General features: G+C 33.5%; 1 protein-coding gene across 2 annotated transcripts; it reads left to right on the top strand.

The window, feature by feature from the left end:
* The first annotated feature begins 824 nt into the window (after positions 1-824).
* LOC124357883 (zinc finger protein 551-like) lies at positions 825-19,446 on the top strand. Of its 2 annotated transcripts, none has more exons than XM_046809972.1 (6): positions 825-965; positions 6,483-6,635; positions 9,005-9,082; positions 12,234-12,285; positions 15,393-15,698; positions 17,821-19,446. In XM_046809972.1, the coding sequence occupies exons 3-6, from the start codon at positions 9,012-9,014 to the stop codon at positions 18,748-18,750; spliced, it is 1,359 nt and encodes a 452-aa protein (XP_046665928.1). In that variant the 5' UTR covers positions 825-965; positions 6,483-6,635; positions 9,005-9,011; the 3' UTR covers positions 18,751-19,446. The 2 variants fall into 2 exon arrangements, with proteins under 2 accessions (XP_046665928.1, XP_046665927.1); XM_046809971.1 differs by having other exon boundaries at positions 15,390-15,698.
* The last annotated feature ends 474 nt before the right edge of the window (positions 19,447-19,920 follow it).

The following is a 19,920-nucleotide window of genomic DNA, read 5'->3' as shown; positions in this document are numbered from 1 at the left end:
GGGTTGATAATGGGACGTCTGGTAGAGATGAGTCGTTCAGCCGTCTCTTAACTTCCTTTCCTGCCACTTTATCAAAAATTGACAACTTTAACAATATCATCCTCATTACCACTTTTCGTGCCTATCAATTTAAGATCCAATATCACTGATGGATAGATTGAGGTCAGGCTTCGAAAATGATCTCTTTTTTACCCATAGAGAGACAATTAGGGCAATTAGGAATCTCTAGATCAGACTTGCGTATTATCTCAAGAGAACAGTACGTCAAGTACTGTAGTAGATTTAGCAAAAGATGGTCTATTTCATAGAAAGTTAGGATTTTTAACTCAATTCCTTCTGTCGAAAGTAGTTGCAATTAGACTCTTATTGATTAAAGTAGTCGTTTGAGTTCTCTCTATTTAAATGTTTTCTCGATTGAGGCATTAAGTCAAACTCAACTATGGATCCAAAAATATCCAAGGCCCATAGATTACAATTAGGGGTCACAAGAAGATGCTCTTTGAACGAAGTAAGTCAAGTCTGATACAGCGTCAGATACCAGACGCTGCAATAAAAGGAAGGTGAACTGGAGCAATATTCAACATTCAGATAGTATGCATGAATGAATGAAAATGGTTTATTTTTCTCAAAAATAGTACAATGAAGCACATATACATATATACCTAAATCTGTATCAACCCTTCTTGCAGTAACTACGTTATGTGTAATATATATGATTATTGTATATAGTATATTTGATCAACTTTTCGTATGATCTTAACGCTTGTGCACATGCTATCCTTGGCCGTATTTTTGTTTGGTTTTAATTGATGGTTTGGATTACGACAGCTGAAATTTGGAAATGTAAAATGTTTGACCCACTTAGATAATTGCAATCAGAACTTGGGATTGACGTTTCTAAATTAATTTTAAGTTGCTTATAATTCTATAAGCCTGTGGTTAAAAGATTAAATGTTGACTCTGAGGTAATCCATAATTATATAATTTAATTTTAGTATTGGAAAATTTAAAGATAATTTGCTTTCTTACCTGTAATGGAAGATAAAACATAACCTGTAAACAGGCCAGTTATAAAGTAACAATATCCTAATAGCACACATAAAAACTTAATTATTTTTCTTACAAAGATATTTATTTATTTTGGCTGCAGTATACCATAATTGAATCAGGAAACCAAAGTATCAATTATAAATGCCTAAACTTAAATTAGAAAAACATTCTAATTTTAGTTACTTGAAATTAAGTATTGCTAGCTCTTTTTAATGTATTGAATAACATAATTGCTTAACATTTTTTCAAACAAAGCTAAATAATTTTTATGGTATTTGAGTAATGGTCATAAGTACATTGGCGATGAAAAAACATTTGTGACAGAAGCTGTCAGACACCTTCCTTAACCCTTCCATGGCCAAAGGCCGGGTAGAGTATGATAAGCAAATCCAGTGTTTTGTATCAAAATTATCAAATGAGATTTAATTATTAAATCCATTGATATAATCAAACCAATAGTAATTAATTTGAACAATAACTAAGTCATCTGCACCAAATGTATACACATTTTCATATTCTAAACACAATTTGTTCTATAAGTAACTTATTTTAAATAAAATAAGATAGTTAAATTTAGAAAAATATACAAAATAACTCTAAAAGATGATTTACTGTGTATCGTTTCTTAACAACAAGATGTTTCTTTTGTTGTTACATTTTATTTATTATTCAAATGACATTTTCCTGATCACCCGTCTTAATTATTTGTTGGGTTTTTATTATTTATTACATTTCTTAAGTGTTTAAACCATTTGTATTAATTTGAACCATGTGACTTTAATATTTTATATATATGTTGATATCTATTGATAGTTCTGTTATTCGATATATCAAATATTGATAATTGTAATAAGTGATGTAAAAATCGGTCTGCTTATCGTACTCTGCCCTACAGGCCTATATATTGGGTTTGGAATTATATTTCCAAAACAGCCGTGAGCCAATATCTCTGCACTGCAAAATCAGTTCTAAAACAGCATCACACCGATTTTTTTTTTTTTTTATTTTACATTTCAACGGACATCTCCATTTTTACAGTTTTGAACATAATATTAAACAATGAAAGTAAACAACCACAGTGACAAATAGAGCAATAACGATTAATAAACTATTTAACTGACGAAACGGATATAAACTACTATGAATGACAATAACGTAATTAATTATTAGTGTACCGTGATTTGAACTATGGAAAACAACGAACAATAACAGCAATAAATTAGCACGAAACAATGAGAATAAACAAGATTAGACAAGAAATAACAAGACACAATATATAAATAACAGCAATGAGAGACGTACAGATAAAGTGTAAGAACGAATGTCTTCCCTCATTGTGCAACTCCTAGGCAGATAACTCATGCAGATCGGCGATCTTCCTCTTGAGCACTGGTATACTGTCCTCAAAAAGGTCAACGATGTCGGCGACGCTATTACCAGAACTCTGAAGTCGGTACATCGTATCGTTTGCTGCGTAGTTGGTGCGATGTTGCTGCCTAGCGAACAGGTCTCTGGAGCGAGTGGCTGAAGGGGTCCTGAAGAGGATCTGGCTCAGCATATCGGGACAGTCGATCTTGCCGTTAAGGATCTTTGACAGCAGTACAACGTTATGCGGAGAATCTGCGATCCGCAAGAGTCAGGAGTCCCAGATCACGAGACACTTCCCCGATGGGAACCTGACGATAGAGAAGACCACTCCTGACACCCACTATTCGAATAAATCTTCTTTGAATAGTCTCTAGTTCATCTATGAGAAACTTCTGGTGGGGGTTCCACACTGGAGAGCCATATTCAAGGATTTGGCGTACCAAAGCACAATACAAAGTTTTTAAAGCCGTGTCACTTAAGCCTTTTGAGAATCGGGAGACAAATCCAAGCATTTTGTTTGCTCTGCCGATATCGGCACCCTTCATTTCATTACATTATTCCCTTACTTCTTTATTTTTATATTTTAGTATAATATCAAACATAACAAATATATATATATATATATATATATATATAGGTACTTTGGGATTATACCGACCACACCAGTATGAAGAACACAAAAATATAAATTTATAGAAATAAACATGATAGAACGAAAAAACAACTCTTTAATTACAAACTTACAAGCATTTCCAGGTATTGTGATCGGTATTGTTGTCGCTGTTATCTTATCTTTCTCGAGAATCCCGATTACGGCAGGCCGCGCGGCATCACATGATTTGCACTGTACATAATTGCCTTTCCATTACAATTCAATTTATATTTCTGATCAGCCCCTCTAGAATTTGATATTTTACTAATAGGTACTATCTCGAGGGATGTTTTTCTTTCGTCGACATCAGCGCGGGCAGCACCGAAGGTGCTGTTGAAGCCCGCGCTGATGGCCGGAGGCACTCGCATTTTGGGTGGCGGAATGTGATCAAGAATAAAAAGAAGTTTTGAGTGTTTTTTCAATAAAGAGTTTAGTTTTAGTTTGGTAATGTTTGTTGTTGTTGAATTTTTTGTGTTTGGAGAAATGTAGAGGTAAAACACAGAAGTACAATAAAGCGACGCACCAGCAGAACGGGCGGCGAGACTCTGCAATCACGTTATCTACTAGACCGCTCGACTTTGACCTCTGTCTGAGGATGGGGAGGGGTTTGTGATAAGACAATTCCTGTTTTATATTGACGAAATATTGTTCTACGCTAATCTATTAATCAGTAAAAGCGAAATGTCGAATAACGATTCATGTCTGGGTGTGGTCGGTATAATCCCAAAGTACCTATATATATATACTTTCAGATTATTGTGATCATTTTCAATGTTTTTCCTCACATTTTGGGTTTAGTAGAAAGATGCAATTTGGAAGGCAATATATCAAACAAATATGTTTTGTAAAATATTTCCAAAAACTATTTCTGGAGGAATCCTCATGGTGTTTTCTTTTTTGTGTAAAAATATGTATACTTTCGGTAGCCTACTTTGGGATTATACCGACCACACCCAAACATGAATCGTTATTTGACATTTTGCTTCTACTGATTACTAGATTAGCGTAGAACAATATTTCATTAATATAAAACAGGAATTGTCTTATTGCAAACCCCTCCCCATCCTCAGACAGAGGTCAAAGTCGAGCGGTCTAGTGGATAACGTGACTACAGAGTCTCGCCGTCCGTTCAGCTGGTGCGCTGCATTCTTGTACTTTCGTGCCGAAGTGTCTGTCGAGTGCGTCGCTTTGTTGTACTTCCGTGTTTTACTGTATGTGTAATAGATTAGTGATGGGTGACACTATGAGAATTTGGGATTTACCCAGGAGCGAAGAGGGAGCCATTCTTTTGTTACAAGATCATGACTAATTGCCTAAATCTAAAATATGCGTGGCGGTTGGCAGTTGCGGCTGAAGGCGGAAATCCACTACACTCATTCATCCTTGATATTGCTACATTCTGGGCGTCACAGGAAACCCATTAACAATTAATAATCGTAAGTTTGTAATTGAAGAGTTGCTTTTTCGTTCTATAATGTTTTTTTCTATAAATTTAAATGTTTGTGTTCCTCATACTGGTGTGGTCGGTATAATCCCAAAGTACCATACTTTCTTTTAATAATAATGGTTTCATTGAAGTATTTTTTTTACTCTAGTTTTAATAATCAAATATTAAAAAATGAAAAATTAAACGATACTAATGCATTAAAAGGAAGAAGTAAAAAGAGTGTCATTATTTTTTAGAAGATTGTTAAGTTACAGTATATTTATTTTTATTGTTACTTAGTAAAAGAAAACAAAAATCATTAAAATACTATATTTATAGATAATTTACTCAAGTTTTTGTAAAAGTGTGTCAAAAGTGCCATTTTGAGGGCTGGCCTTTATGGAAAGTAAACTTGAATAAATAGCGGGGGTTATTAGAAGTAAAACTGAATATATGGCCTGGCCATCAAAGGGTTAGTAAAACTAAAAAGTAACTTAATGTTTTCTGCTTTGTTTGTTACATTTTATAAATGCTCATAGCCTAGATTGTTCCATTAAATTATTATTTTTTATATATAAAAACAGCTGAACTATACTGTAATTTGTAATACCTGTAATGTAATTCAGTTAGATATTTAATTTGGTTTTGATAGTTTAAATAATCAAATATAGATGATTTGATTATGGCAGTGGCTGTAGATTAATAATACTATATGAACTGTAGACAAATCAAAGAAATCAAATTGCTTGGTAAGAAAACTCTAATATATTAATTTCCTGTGTCGGATGACGTAAAATGGAAAGATATCCCTGAGTAGTTCTATAAAACACTTATTTATTTATTTATTCATTTCCAACGGTAAGCATTATAATTCTTACTTAACATATTTGACACAATATTTCACACAATAAGATGGCATAGCTGACAATACAAGATATAGAAACAACTGACCAGAAAGACTGCAATAATACACTTACTAAACTATAAATATAAATAATAATTTTTGCAGCTCTCCAGTTCATCTTCCGCTTTTTGCAGTGACATATCTGACACTGTCATAGGCTTGAAATCTGGAGTCCCTGTACGGTTAAATGGTTAAAGAGATGAATTTCCCTGACCATGTTCTCTTTAAACGGACATCCATGAACGTATGTGGATAGGAATAGAAATAATTACTTAACATTTGTTTCATTGGGACCATTCATACTGGCATCCATGAAAATCCACAGATATCTTGGATGCATCCACGCAGGTCGCTCGTGGAGGGAAAATGTGCTGTGCGTTGTGCTCCAAACCACTTGTTTTCAACACACCAACTATTTTTGTTCAGCATCTTGAAGTGATAATTGTTGTGATATGATTATTTAAAATGGAACAGGTAATTAATGAGATTTGACAAAGTAAGGTCCTTTGAGATAAGGCAGGGAAGAATACAGAAATTTAGATTTAAAAGACAAGCCTTGGATTGAAATTGCCCCCAACCTTGGAAAAGATAAGATATTGCTATTATTTTAACCAAATTGTAATAACAACAATCTGTTATTACGTTGGTAGTATTACGTTAGTAGCACTCTTTTTCACAATCATTGTGAACATAATATTACGTTAAAAACCATGAATGGATTAAATAAAGAGTTAATTGCAACTATGAATGCAATTATGCGGTTCATTAAATTAAAAAAAAAAAAATTTTTAATCAAAAGAACAGTCACAACAAAAATGTTTTATATTTTAAGCCTAGGTTGAAATAATGTTTTGGACAAATTTATTTTCATTAAAAATGCTTATTAATATAAAGGTAAATACAGAGTCCAATATCCCAGTTACTGCAGCAGTTAGCTTATAAATACCAGCTTTTTAAAAGAAAACTGCGCTATTATTTCTTATTTTCTACATTTTTATCATCTTGGTTTATCACATTTTAAAATCATTTGTAATTTATCTTGGTAAGCTGTTTCTTATAACCTTTCTTGTGTTATATTTCAGAGAAATGTTGAGAACTCCTCTTAGACCACAACGAGTGAGACAAACAATATTCAAATTAAAAAATGGACTACACAGATTTCAACCGAAGACTACTTGTGACGATAGAGATATTGTTACAAAACTTTAGATAATTTCACTGGCCTTTCCCAGAAGGTAAGCTTTTGTTCTATACTTTAACTCTCTCCACTCGGATTATCTGGGAGTAATTATCTTTCTTTTGAGGCTAATTTGTTACTTCATATTTGTATTCTAAACAAAAACTTTTTCCTGTTTTGGAAGCGTGGTAATTTTTTTTGTTTTTCAGATATTTAAGGACGATATTAATATTAAATAAGACCACCATTTTTGTTTTAATTTGTATAAATTTACTGAAAATTTGGTTTTACTAAATATATGTAAAAATCAAGAACTTGGCATATTTTTAGCAGGAATGAAAAGGTTTTGTTTTGAGTCGTTTATAATTCTGGCTATAATATAAAATGCTATAATAAATTGTTTAGACAAAATAAGTATATAATTCTATTGTCTGGCACTTGATAATAACAATATTAAGGTTGAAACTAATATGATAATTGATTTGCTCAATACTTCAAATTATATGTAACCTAAAAAAATAATTGAAACAAACACATTAATTTTGGAAGCAAAGTTTCATTGTTGGTTTTGTGATTTTGTTTTAAATTATCATAGTTTTCTTCCATTTAAAAAAGTAAGAATAATACTAGAACTTAAAAAGAGGTTAACAAACAATAATGTACTAAAAAGCAAGATAAACAATGCTTGTAACAGCTAATGTGTATGGCATTTTTTTAGTTTGTAAAGTCATGTATAAAAAACAAATTTAACCCCTTTAGTACCAAGCACATTGGGCAGGTCACGTCACTGGCAATTTTACAAATTATGACACACATAGATATAAATCGTTCTCATTTCGCTAAATTTTATGATAAACTAATGATTTTGACCTCATTTTTATGTTATTAATATGAGAACAATGACATTTAATGGAATTTATGAAATGTTGATCTGTTAAAATTGTATTGATACTGTTTAAAAGTGAGATACCTTTTCCATTTTTTGTGTCTAAATTAAGAGCTCAAAAATGCCTGAAAATATATTTACTCAACAAACCTCTGTATTGTAGTGTAATATATTTAATTGAGAAAGGCCTGTGAAAATTTGGTAAAATAATAATTACAATATATATTTATACATTACATACAATACAGTTTATGAATGTCTATGCAGTGCTACTTGCTATAGTACATTTTACATAAAATGCATTAATCAGTACTAATTTAATTGATATTAGTCAATAAATGGTTGTGTACTGCATGAAAATGTTGAGAGCCTAAATAAAGGCTCTTGGCGCTTAACGTCCGAACTTGTCCAAGTCTATATGTAGGCTCTTGGCATTTCACCACCAACCTAGCTTGAGCCTAAATAAAGGCTTTTTTGGTGTTTTATGACTTAACAGGTTGATCCTATATATACGCTCTTGGCGCTAAAAGGGTTAATAAACAGATTTTAGCAGTTCAAGTGAATTGGCCTAATTGTCATATTGGGAAGAATATACCAGCAATTGATCATTTTAATGACTTTAAAATTTTCTGTATCAGTGTGGTCTTCAAACAAATATATTATCAGTTTCAACTACAAGTAAATTGGTTCTAAATAATGGCTAACTGCAACGTCTTTTTTGAATTAGAAAAGATGATCTTCTATTTATTGTAAAGCCTTTATATAAAATTTCTGCTTACTGAAGATTTTAAAGGAAGTAATTTGCAATACTCAGTAACTAATAAATAGTCATCTACTAAACTAAACATTAGGCTAATTGTGCAAAGAGTGAAGTTCTTGATCAGTAGTGCATTAAAAGCTTTAATAATAGCATTATACATTGTGTTGCAACAGTTGCTTAAAACACCCCACTGCACCAGTTCTTACTGTCCTCGCCTCACAACCAAGAGTGCAACTACAATGTAACTATATAGGCCTAGATCAAACAGCTAACTGAAATAAAATAAAATGAAAACTTTTAATTACAAACAGTGTCAGAAATTAAACATTTTTCAGGTTGTATAGATATTATTAGGAGGTGACACACCAGGTTATAATTTTAGAATCCATACAAAATTCTAAATGAATCCCGCATTTCTTGCAAAATAACTGTTCCAGAGCTGTCGCCAACTCATTGAAGCAGTTTCATTATTGGAACTACCTGGCACATTTTAAATTCTATTTATACTTGCTTTAAACAATTCTCAAAATCTTATCTGTATTAGAGCAGAACACCATTAGTCACATTGAAAGTATTCTTATAAGACAGACTTTTTTTTATGATTCTGAAAGACAGTTATGCATTTGCGGATACAATATGGTATATCTATTTGGCAATACTTTGACTCCTATTTTTTAAACTATAAAATTGCCCGACTACAATCTAATTTTAAATGTAAATAAACTTGTTTATGTCTCCAGCTCTTGATGATTTCAAGTTAAAACTAATTTTTTTGTTGCAGGTTGAACATGGAGCAGTCCCTGTCGTCGGAACTGATCAAACGACTCAGCCAGTGGCCCAACATCCACGATTCTGATCCGTAAGGAACACTCATTTCTTTAACAAGTTGACTACGGCAGACACTTTACAGTGCTTAGGCTGAGTGGTTCCGTTTGCTCACACTCAGTATAGACCCGCTTGATGTTAACTACATGTATTATAGCTAAACAGTTGTACATTGTACAATAGTTTAAACTATGTAGCACAATTACTGGTTAATGATTGTGTGTAGCCTCTATTGTGTGTCAGTATATATATTGCCAAGTTAAGAGTGAATATGTTAACTGCGGCAGACGCCCTATGGTGCTGAAGCTGGGAGTGTATCTGTTTGGTATCACTCAGTACAGACCTGCAGTGAATGTGTTCATGAGGGTGTTTAACCCATTGCGGATCGTATTGTTTTAAATTAATTCACGGTCAGCAAACAGCAATGGTACACATCGTATCGCTCGCTATTGTATACTAGAAAATTCAGCTGCGAAGGTATTCGTTCAGATGGAACATTGCTTTTCCGTGATGTAGGAACCATTTTGCGAGCAAGTTACGGCGTGGCAGGGATGATGTTGAATCATAGTCTAAATAAAGCAGATCGGGCGAATCGATTGCAACATCCGGGCTTATGTCTAGACTAAACCCACCAACATGTACGTCTGCGTCGTTTAGTTGTATTACTAACCTCAAAAGTATTATAATAACAACTCAGAAGCGCTAAAAAGCAGAGAGTAAACTCATATGAATGATTTTCAACTTCGACATACAATTGCGATCTGTAGGATATTTATAAAACTTTTGAAAATTCTACACAATTACTGGTTAATGATTGTGTAGCCTCTATTGTGTGTCAGTATACTCGTATATTGCCAAGTTAAGAGTGAATATGTTGACTGCGGCAGACGCCCTATGGTGCTGAAGCTGGGAGTGTTATCTGTTTGGTATCACTCAGTACAGACCTGCAGTGAATGTGTTCATGAGGGTGTTTAAAAAGTACAGGAATGATTTAATTATTCAACTTACAATCATGAGAATCTGCACATTAGTTTAAACCGAAAAAGCAACTTTTTAATGTTTTTGGCAATTCCTCTCCATGTCAAGGGAATGCAACATAATAGCCGATAAAAAATCGTCATTGTAAACTTTGATAAAATTGCATATTATTTTAATGATTAAAATGAGATTAGAACCGTAATATTAATAAATACAATGTGGAGCCCAAAAGAAAGTTATGGCCATTCAAAATGCCCAATATTAAATACAAAATAGGCCATACCGTTTTAACCATGTGATTTTTGACAAAATGAATTTGAAAAATGATTTTAGGTTTAAGAGATCTAAGATACTATGTTACAAGAATTAAAAATATATAAAACACTAGCTTCAAAATAATCCAAATGATGCAAAAAAAGATTTACCAAGTACAGTAATGTCTAATCATACAAAAATGGTTTGCCTAAGATAATTCACAACTAAAATATTAATTAAATCACAATAAGAACTGATCATATCCTCCTGGGTAAATTCACCACCCTTGTCCAGACTACCAAAGATGGAGTAGGGCTCCCTTGCTATTGCAAGACAGTTAGAGAGTTGGTATTCAGCAGTCTTCTTCTGCTCATCACACATCCTACAGAGCAGATCCTCCCGGAGAATGCCAACTTTGTGAAGATGCTTCCTCAGGTGACCATGTCCCATAATCCAACCCATAACCCAAGAAGACACCCATCTACTTAAGGAGAGAAGGTCAGGCACCACCCTGGAGGAAGACAACTGTAGGACCATTCTGCTCATTCTCAGACCCAGATGCAGCCTCCACCTTCTCTCATATTCATGGTTGGGATTTCCTTCATGTTAGATGTTGAGTCCAAGTTGGCCATCAGCTCTTTTGTTCCCAGAGATCCCCTCATGACCAGGAACCCAACAAACAGTTACACGTTGTTGATTCTGCCATGGAAGAAACGACTTGATAACAATCCCAAACAAGTTTGGAGTTGAACACACAAGAGTTCAATGCCTTCAATGCTGCCTGACTATCTGTGAAAATGCTAATCGTCTTACTTCTATACCGCAGACGAAGATTCTCATGAGCACATTCCATTATGGCTGTGACTTCTGCTTGGAAGACTGTGGGATAAGGACCCATGGGGACCACCAGTTCACTACATGGTCTCACTCCAATTTGGTTTTGAAGTTGTAGAATTGTCTCTTAATAATCTTTTGGAGCTAATAGTAATCTCGTAATCTCTAATTTCTAACTTTTCCAATGTTTAGTTTTCTTAAAAGATATGAAACAAAGTTGTGCCCTCTAAAGTTTGGAGTGCTGATGGTCAAGCAGTATAAGTATAAGTATGGTTGTACATTGATACTTAATCCGTTAGGAATATATCCAAGAGCATTAGAACTTAATTTACACCCTGGGATGTAAGGAGTAATTTTCCCATAACATTTGCTAGGAACGTCGTAGAGATGTTTTACTCATGTCACAAGATAGGGGTGGCAATTTTAATATTTAAAGTTACCCCTTTCACCCCCATTTGAAAAGAGGGAGGGGGAATTTTTTTACCCTCCTAAAAATCTAAAATTATTTTAATAAGTAATGTAAAGGTTGTACATTGAGATCTCAATCCGTTTGGAATATATCTAGGCATATCAGGACTTATTTACACCCTGTATACATAGTCAAGTAAAACGTACAAAGCACGAAAATATTAAAAATATGTATTCTCTATATATTGGTATATAGATACGTTTATTCATTAAAAAAAATTATGTTGCAGGTAATTTTTTGTGAAACAACAATATATCTTTGTAAAACCATTTTCAGCAAAAACACGAAACGTTTTTAGCAAAAACACGAACAACAATGAAACGTTGTGAAACACCCATAGAGGTAAAAGGGGATTGGCCTCTCCTTAAAAAAAAAAAAAAAAAACATATTCCTGAGATAATATGAAGACATCTGAGTGGTACTTTTCTAAAATTAAATAAAGCTGATTGAACCTATTTGCTAACAATTGAACATTTAGATAGAAGCAGGAAGAAATCTTTATCATCACTCTCTATATTATCTTCCAGAAGTTGATTAGGTACTTACACTTGGCAAATAATAATCAGTTTTTTCACTAGTAAATTTATATGTCTTACATATAAGTAAAATATTCAGTTTATGTACAATTATTATTGATTTTGTTTTACAGAAAGGCCAGCTTGAGCATGATTGAAGAAATTGCAGAACAAACCGGCTCTCAGGTGAACAAATGTATTAATGTTAGTCATGTTAACTAGGATTGTAACAATAATTCTGTAGTTAGGCCTAGTTCAGAAAGATTACCCTATACAGGCTAAACTTGTAGATTTCTTAACACATTAACTGGTACCGTATTGGTTCGTTTTGAAGATTGAATTAATCTAAACTTAGTTTATATTGTTTTATAATTATATTTTGTTTCAGTGATAAGTTTTATTATATGTAATCATGTTGAAATCCGGTGATTTTAATAGTTCTATGGAAGGTTTAGGCATAATCAGTTAGGTTTTGTTGATCTTTTTCACTTACGATAATAGCACACATTTACTTCTGGAAGGAACAGAGTTTGGGGAGTTAAATTGATTTTACATTTTTCAAACATATTAAATTATTTACGAGTTTTATGAAACTGCTGTGAGTATACAATAATGGTTGGTTTTATTAACTTTGGGTACTAAATTTTTGAGTAGTTAATTTTAATTCCAAATCAAGACAATATTACAGGAGGTCTACGGCTTTTTGTATTGCTGGATTTTCAAGCTTTTTCTTTGTCTGTTGGCGATGTAGAATATAAGAATGGAATATTGTGGCTGCATTATGTGTAGTTTATATCACGAATAAGTATGGTAAACATACTGACAACTGTTCAAAATATGAACGATTCGCTCAGAAACACTGTCAATGCTTTGTAATTTAAACACTAGACTTTGTAATTTTTCATTATCAGTTTGAAGCAGAGGGTAGACTGATGAAAACAAGCAACGATGCATGCCAATCACCTTTAACTTTGTAAAGCAAACAAACTAATACAGAGTGCACATTCTGGTGGTGAATTGTGTTATTGAGATGCTTATAGAAGCTAGAAAGTACTAACTCTGTGGAATCGTAATCGTTATGGAATCATAATAGATGTTTTTTTATTTCGTGACATTATGAAATTTGCACTCAAATTAGTTAAGATTTCCGTATGAATATTTAAAAACATTATTTCTAAACGTAAAATAAGTTCTTCAATAAATCTTAATCCTAATCACATTTTAGCCTCTAGTATAAAATATTGTTTCATAAGTATTTTCCACGTCAGTGTTGTGGAGTACAATATAATTGAATATATTTTGAGTGTAGCACTTACAACCACATATAAATGCATAATTTTAACACTTCAGTACTTGAAAAAAATCTGTTTATTATAACTCATTGAAGAGGAAGTCAGGAATAGGATTTTGGTAAAGTTCCTTTTTATGATTTTTATATAGAAGTTTTGAAATTAAATTAAATTCTTTATTAGCTCAAGAGAACATGTTACAGTCTTATAAGGCACATAAAATAGATAAGAAACATAAATCTGTTATTAAATAAAAACTAATATAAATCAATTTAATCTTACAATAAAAGTATACTAAATTTTCAAAATAAGTATGGCACATCATGGAATCAATATGTACACTGCTTCTAAGTTTCTGGTGAATGTGGTTTAAAATCATCAAATTTATATGTTTAATTTTCCAGCAAAAGTTATTTAACGGTTCTTATGAAGGAATTTAATGTTGGAATCTGATTCCACATTGTTGGAAGTTTATTGAAAAAGTATTGGCTTTTAGAAGGAAATGATTTTTTAAGTGGGTGGTTATGTGTATTGGGATAGGAATAGAGCGTTAATGTTCCATATAAAATAACTCTGATGGGAAATGAGTGGTTTGGTTTGCACACTTTTGTATGTTTGAATCAGGATTTACATTATATACACGCCCCTCACTATGAAAATTCAGAGATCTTTAAAAAGGTTTCTGCATGGTTGGTTAAAGTCTAAATTGCTTAATATCCTAATGGCTTTTTTCTGAGCTTTGAACACTTTTCTAAAAACGGTGACGTACCCCAGCAAACAATACCATACCTCATTAAAGACTAAAAATAACCAAAATAAACAGTTTTTATCATTTTTAAATCTATCAGATCTCTAACTTTTCTAATTGCATTTTTATAAACGATATTAAAAAAGGGAAGTTGATGCCCATGTGAAATACTGCAAAGGGAATTTCCAGTTCTTAGTATCCGACAACTGTTTATTAAAAATCTAATACACATAAAAAAATGATTTTTTTTTCAATGTTCGGCATGAGTATCTGACGCAAAATCTTGGATTTTTGGAATTTTGGATTCTTCACTCCTAGACTAATTAATAATATTGACAAAACCAATTCTTTCTATCTTTTGCATATAATCTGTAGAAATTTATCCAATCATATATTAGAGGCTGAGGGGCTTTAGTGTCGCCACTTATGGTAAGAGGGTGTGGGGAGTTTTTGATAGGCGCAGGAGTAGATGCAGCGTAGGCATTCTTGCATTTGCATTACACTTTAGTCATTTTATACTGTCTTGTGTGTTTGTATGTATGCATATACAATATATATATATATATACAAATGCTTATTCCGGTTCTTTCAGACCTCAACTGTAAATTTTAAATACACCCTGGCCAACTTTTAGGCTTTTGATGTCACAAACATTTTAAATATATTATTCTGATTTGAATTCCGTCAGATTAAATACTGATGCTTCAACAGTCACTTGCATTCTCCATAGGTTTTGGACTCTAAAGTTGTAAATAAGAAATTTATAAGAATCATCAATTGATTAGTATAAATAATTAATCCGAGCCAAAAAAGTAAATTAAAACTAAAATCGTTATATAGCTGGTTAATAATTTGATTTAGTTACTATGAATTAAATCAACCACAAATTATAAAAAAAACTGACTACTGTAAACAATTAGAAAGAGAAACAATGCATTAGTCCATTCATATTGACTACCGTTATCTAATAGCCAAATCAAGTTGTAATAGATTTAAGTTTGTTATTTGCGTAATAGTACTGTACTATTCATGGATAATTAAGATACCAACGGACTGATAAAGATATTCGTCCCCACTCACAGATCACGTAGTCTTTGTGGGCACTTTTCACTGTATATGTATATTTTGTCAACTGATTGTAACATATAATAGATATGGAACAAATTTTATTCAATTCAATTCAATGCTGAATTTAATTTTCCAATTAATTGATTTATGTGATTTTCCCATCTTATGATTGATTGACAATAAAGCAGGTGGGGGATGGGGAAGAGAACCCAGCCCTGGAGGGTCACTTCTTGACGGAGCGCAGTGAGCCGGTGGAATGCTGCCAGTGTCAGTGCCATCGAGAGGTTCAAGCAACGTTCGAACTCAGCCTGCCGTTCTCGTGCACCAAGTGCAGTCAGCAGTTCTGCTGCAAGTGCCAATACCTGGTCCATAGAGATTTCCATAGAGGGGAGCGCAAGTACAGCTGTAGCATCTGTGGCAAGTCCTACTACTACAAGAGTGACCTGGTCCGACACCAGCCTGTCCACTCCAACATCAAGCCGCACATGTGCAAAGTACGTCATCATTAGCGTTGTTTCTAGTCAGTGCTAAATGCAAATTACTCAGGTGTTAATAAATTTAATAAATCATATTGATAAAAAAACAAGTTTTTTTGTAATTAATTTTTTTATGTTTTTTCAATATTTGTTGTTTTGAAATAATACAATACGAGTAAGACCACAAAGTTTGCTCTCTTTCCCACAATTTGTGCCTTGTTTTTCATCTATTTCTGGCCATAATTTTGTTAATGAGTATGTAGCACAAGTAAGCCAAATTCGGAGAATAAGGGAGACTTGGATTGAGTTGGAACTTTAACAGCTTTAAATTCTTTTGCACCACTCTTGAGGAATAAGTTGGCACACCTGTAATAACTATCCCTTTACCAAATGGCTGAAGAAGCTTATTCATTCCTTGGACATTCCAAAATTGTGTGTTGGATTTTTCACTACGCACCACAGAATAGTCAAAAATTAAATTAAAAGAAATATTTTTAAATCAATACATTTTTTAGAGATCATAGAAGCTTGAGTAAGATTTTAATTTAATTGAATTTATTCTGTACAGGATTAAATAAATACGTCGGGTTTGCAGCTTTGTTCTTTTATAATTCTTGGGCTCTAAAATAAAATGTAACTTAATAGAGATTTATATTTTAAAATTGTATTTCTCCGCTTTCTCCCATTTAGGTTGGGGGTTTCTCATATATCCCAAATATCATTAGTTTTAGTCCTATAACGATTCTCCCATGAACATGGTTGATATATTTATATTTAAAGGTGAATTAGGGAGGGGTGAAATATTTGTGACATCCTGTATGCATATTCGCACATTCCAAATAAATCTTGATTTGCAAAAATAGAATCATTCATTTCTTTATAAAAATGTTTATATAGAACTCGAAGGAATATACTAGTTAATATTTATGATTTTGTTATTTTAGAACAAAATTAATACAGGTCTCAGATATTTAACCCTTACCGAGCCAATGACGTTACTAGACGTCATGCCTAAACTAGCGCTAAAAGCCAATGACGTCCACTGACGCAAAATCAATTTTTTATTTTAATATTATTTAAAAGCATTTCTGGGTAACAAACTTAGTAAAAACTGTTAAACAAGGTTTATCTAAACAAGAGACAACCGTTCGTGTCTATTTTGAAGGTCACGGCTCTTGTTCGATCGACAAAATAGCGGGCGGCCGGATGTTCATAGTCTCTCGCAGAGCCAATGACGTCTACTGACACGCGCTCAGTCCGCCTGTAGCCTTCCGTGAGGTTAGATGTTTATTCGCCCTTCCATTTTCTATCCGCATATTTATCTTTTCAATTTTGATGTTAATCAATATTTTTTATCAATGTGCAGTGTAGTTTATGTATTATTATCGTGATGTAGGGCTTTATTGTCAAGTTTTTTTTTTAGTTCATTGCTTTTATTTAATTTGTATATATATATTTATATAAATTTTTACTATATTCTTTATATTTTCTCTAAATACAAATTACTATATGCTTGTTTTTTGTAAAATATAACAATAATTGTGTTGAACTATTGTTAACTTTATATATATTATATAAACACATAGAATGTCAAAATTAAATTTTTTCAGTGAAATTATGATTTTACCATTTTTTGGCTGTAAATTAACAATAAAGAGTGAAAAAAAATATTTTGTCGTTTTTTTACCTCTTATGTTATAAGAATTATAAAAAAAAATTGGTTTTGGTATGTGGGAATTTTTTTTTATTTTTAAGGTGTATGGCTCTTAGGAGTAGTTTTGGTTATTTATTTGTGGCTCGCTAAGGGTTAAGTGTTAAAATTAATTTAATATTTTGTCCCAACATTTCTCTTATTCAGTTTTAAACTGTCTTTATCCTAGCTGTGTAGAAATGTGTAAGAATTCTTCTCTTCAGTTTTTAGGAAGTCACAATAAACAGGTTTTTGTTTGTGTTGTTTTTTTTAACTAATTGAAAAACGGTAAACCTAACTCTCTGGAGGGCTGTTTCTAGTAAACAGATAGGTATCCATAGGATAAAATATTCTTCTTGTAAAAGTGTAACCAATATTTTCTAAATAGATATATTTGAATTGATTTCATATGCAATAAAACTTTGTACTAATTCACACCTGTTATTGAAGGTATGTGGCCGTTCCTTTAACCAAGTTGGTCACCTGATAACCCACCGACTCGTGCATACAGGAGAGAAGCCCTTCCCTTGCGATGTTTGCAATAAGCCCTTCAATCGCAAGAGCAACCTACAGAAGCACAAGATGATACACACGGGCGAGCGGCCCTTCGTGTGTCTGGTGTGCGGCTCACGGTTCAGTCGCAAGGGGGACCTGCAGCGCCACACCATGCTGCACACCGGCGAGCGGCCCTACAAGTGTCAGCTGTGTGACAAGAGCTTCAGCCAGAAGCCACACCTGCTGAGTCACCAGTCTGTGCACACTGGAGAGCGACCGTACAAGTGTCTCGCGTGCGGCAAGTCGTTCAACCGCAAGTCCAACCTCATCAAGCACCAGCTCACCAAGTGTCCGGCACTCTCGCTCAAGCGAAATGACGGCACAGACCTTCAACTCGGCGACATCAGCCCCATCGCCTCCAGCTCCTTCTTCAGTCACTTCAACCAGCTCATCAACAAAACGGAACTGCCCGAGCCCAAGGCTTACTTCGACATCGAGTTAAAACCGGTGATAACGTTGACAGAGAACGGTGCCGAAACCCACTTCTTGAACACGGATGCCTTTTCAACGGAGACGAGCAGTGTCCTGCGTGCTAGGCTCTCCAGCGGGCCGATATGTAGGTCTCCGAACAGTGCTGTTAACATTACAATCGCACCCATGACCACCAATACTGACTCAGAAAGTGATGTTTTAACTTCGGAACTATCGTCTTTAAAGGAAACTGTATCGGATTCTCCTTCAGCTGTAAGTGATGAAGGGAAAACCCATCGAGAAGAGCAAACAATTCAAGAGGAACCTCACCACAAAGGAACAAATTCCGGCGAGAACAATTCAGAATCACAACTGCCCGAAGGTACTTTAACTAATATGCCCACGGATACGTAGGATTCTGTATACTTATTCCACTAGTACAATTAGTCAAGCCGCTTTATGTTGTAGCTCAATGTGCGAATGTTTAGAGAGTCTGTCACTTGTTGTTCTTACCGGTACCATATCAGCTGTATGTTAAGTAGAGATAATAATTAATGCAGTTGAAAGAAAAGAGTTTTATTATGGTACATTACAGTTTCTAGGCTTTCTTATTCAATGTATGTTAGGTAGGCAGTATTGTTGGTTACCATAGCTGTTGATGTACTATTACCTTATCAGTTATTATTGTCTGAGACTGGAGTAATGGTACCAACTGGGATGGTTTTGAACTAAGGTTACCTCAGCTGAAGACCATTGGATTCTGTGAGAATCCCAAAGCCACGTGTTGTAGTTACCGTAGGAGTAAGAATGAAAAGTTATTGAAGCAAGGGGATTTAAAAAACAATATGGAAGTTTATACTTATATTATTGTTTAAGTAACTCAAATTTATGTCATAGTCTTAGTATGTTGAAACATACTTTAATTTACTTTTAGGCCTACTAAGTCTGCAATTTAGATTTTGAGACTTTTGAAGTTCATCTCTAATTTTGGACATGTCTTGGTTTAAAATACTTTCTTTATTTGTTCTACTAAATTTTATAATTATTTAAAATGAAACAAATACAGTATTAGCCAAAATAAACAGTACTGAAATGGTAATATTTTATTATGGTAAACACAGTAACATTACATATAGATTTTACCAATAAATACAAGTCAAAAGAAGCAAAATCGGTTAAACTCGGGTATTCAGATTCAGATTCTTTATTGTACATATTCTTAGAGAACAGAACAAGGTGAAGAATAAGTGTTAATGTTATAAATAAGTGTAATAGTCAGTGTTTGTAAATTAATTATGTAGTCTTCATTTAGTCAAGGGCTCTCTCCAGGAATTCTTTCACTGAGTAGAAGAGTCTGTCTTCCAGCCACACTGTTAGTTGCCTACTCAGTCGTTGTCCAGATACTTTCTTGAGGTGTCCAGGCATATTGTTGTAGAACAAGGCTCCTCTGTAGCTAGGCTTCTTTTCACATAGACAAATGGTGAGTTGGGAGTGAGAAATCTATTGCGTTTCTGGTGTTATGTCGATGTAGGTCTCTGTGTCTGTCTTGGTTGGTTCTTACTGCATACAAAGATGATTTCTCTT

Source organism: Homalodisca vitripennis, chromosome 3 (genome assembly GCF_021130785.1).
Source record: "Homalodisca vitripennis isolate AUS2020 chromosome 3, UT_GWSS_2.1, whole genome shotgun sequence".
In the NCBI taxonomy this organism is placed as follows: Eukaryota; Metazoa; Arthropoda; class Insecta; order Hemiptera; family Cicadellidae; genus Homalodisca; species Homalodisca vitripennis.
The sequence above is the reverse complement of the archived record's forward strand: the minus strand, read 5'-3'. Positions and strand labels throughout refer to the sequence as shown.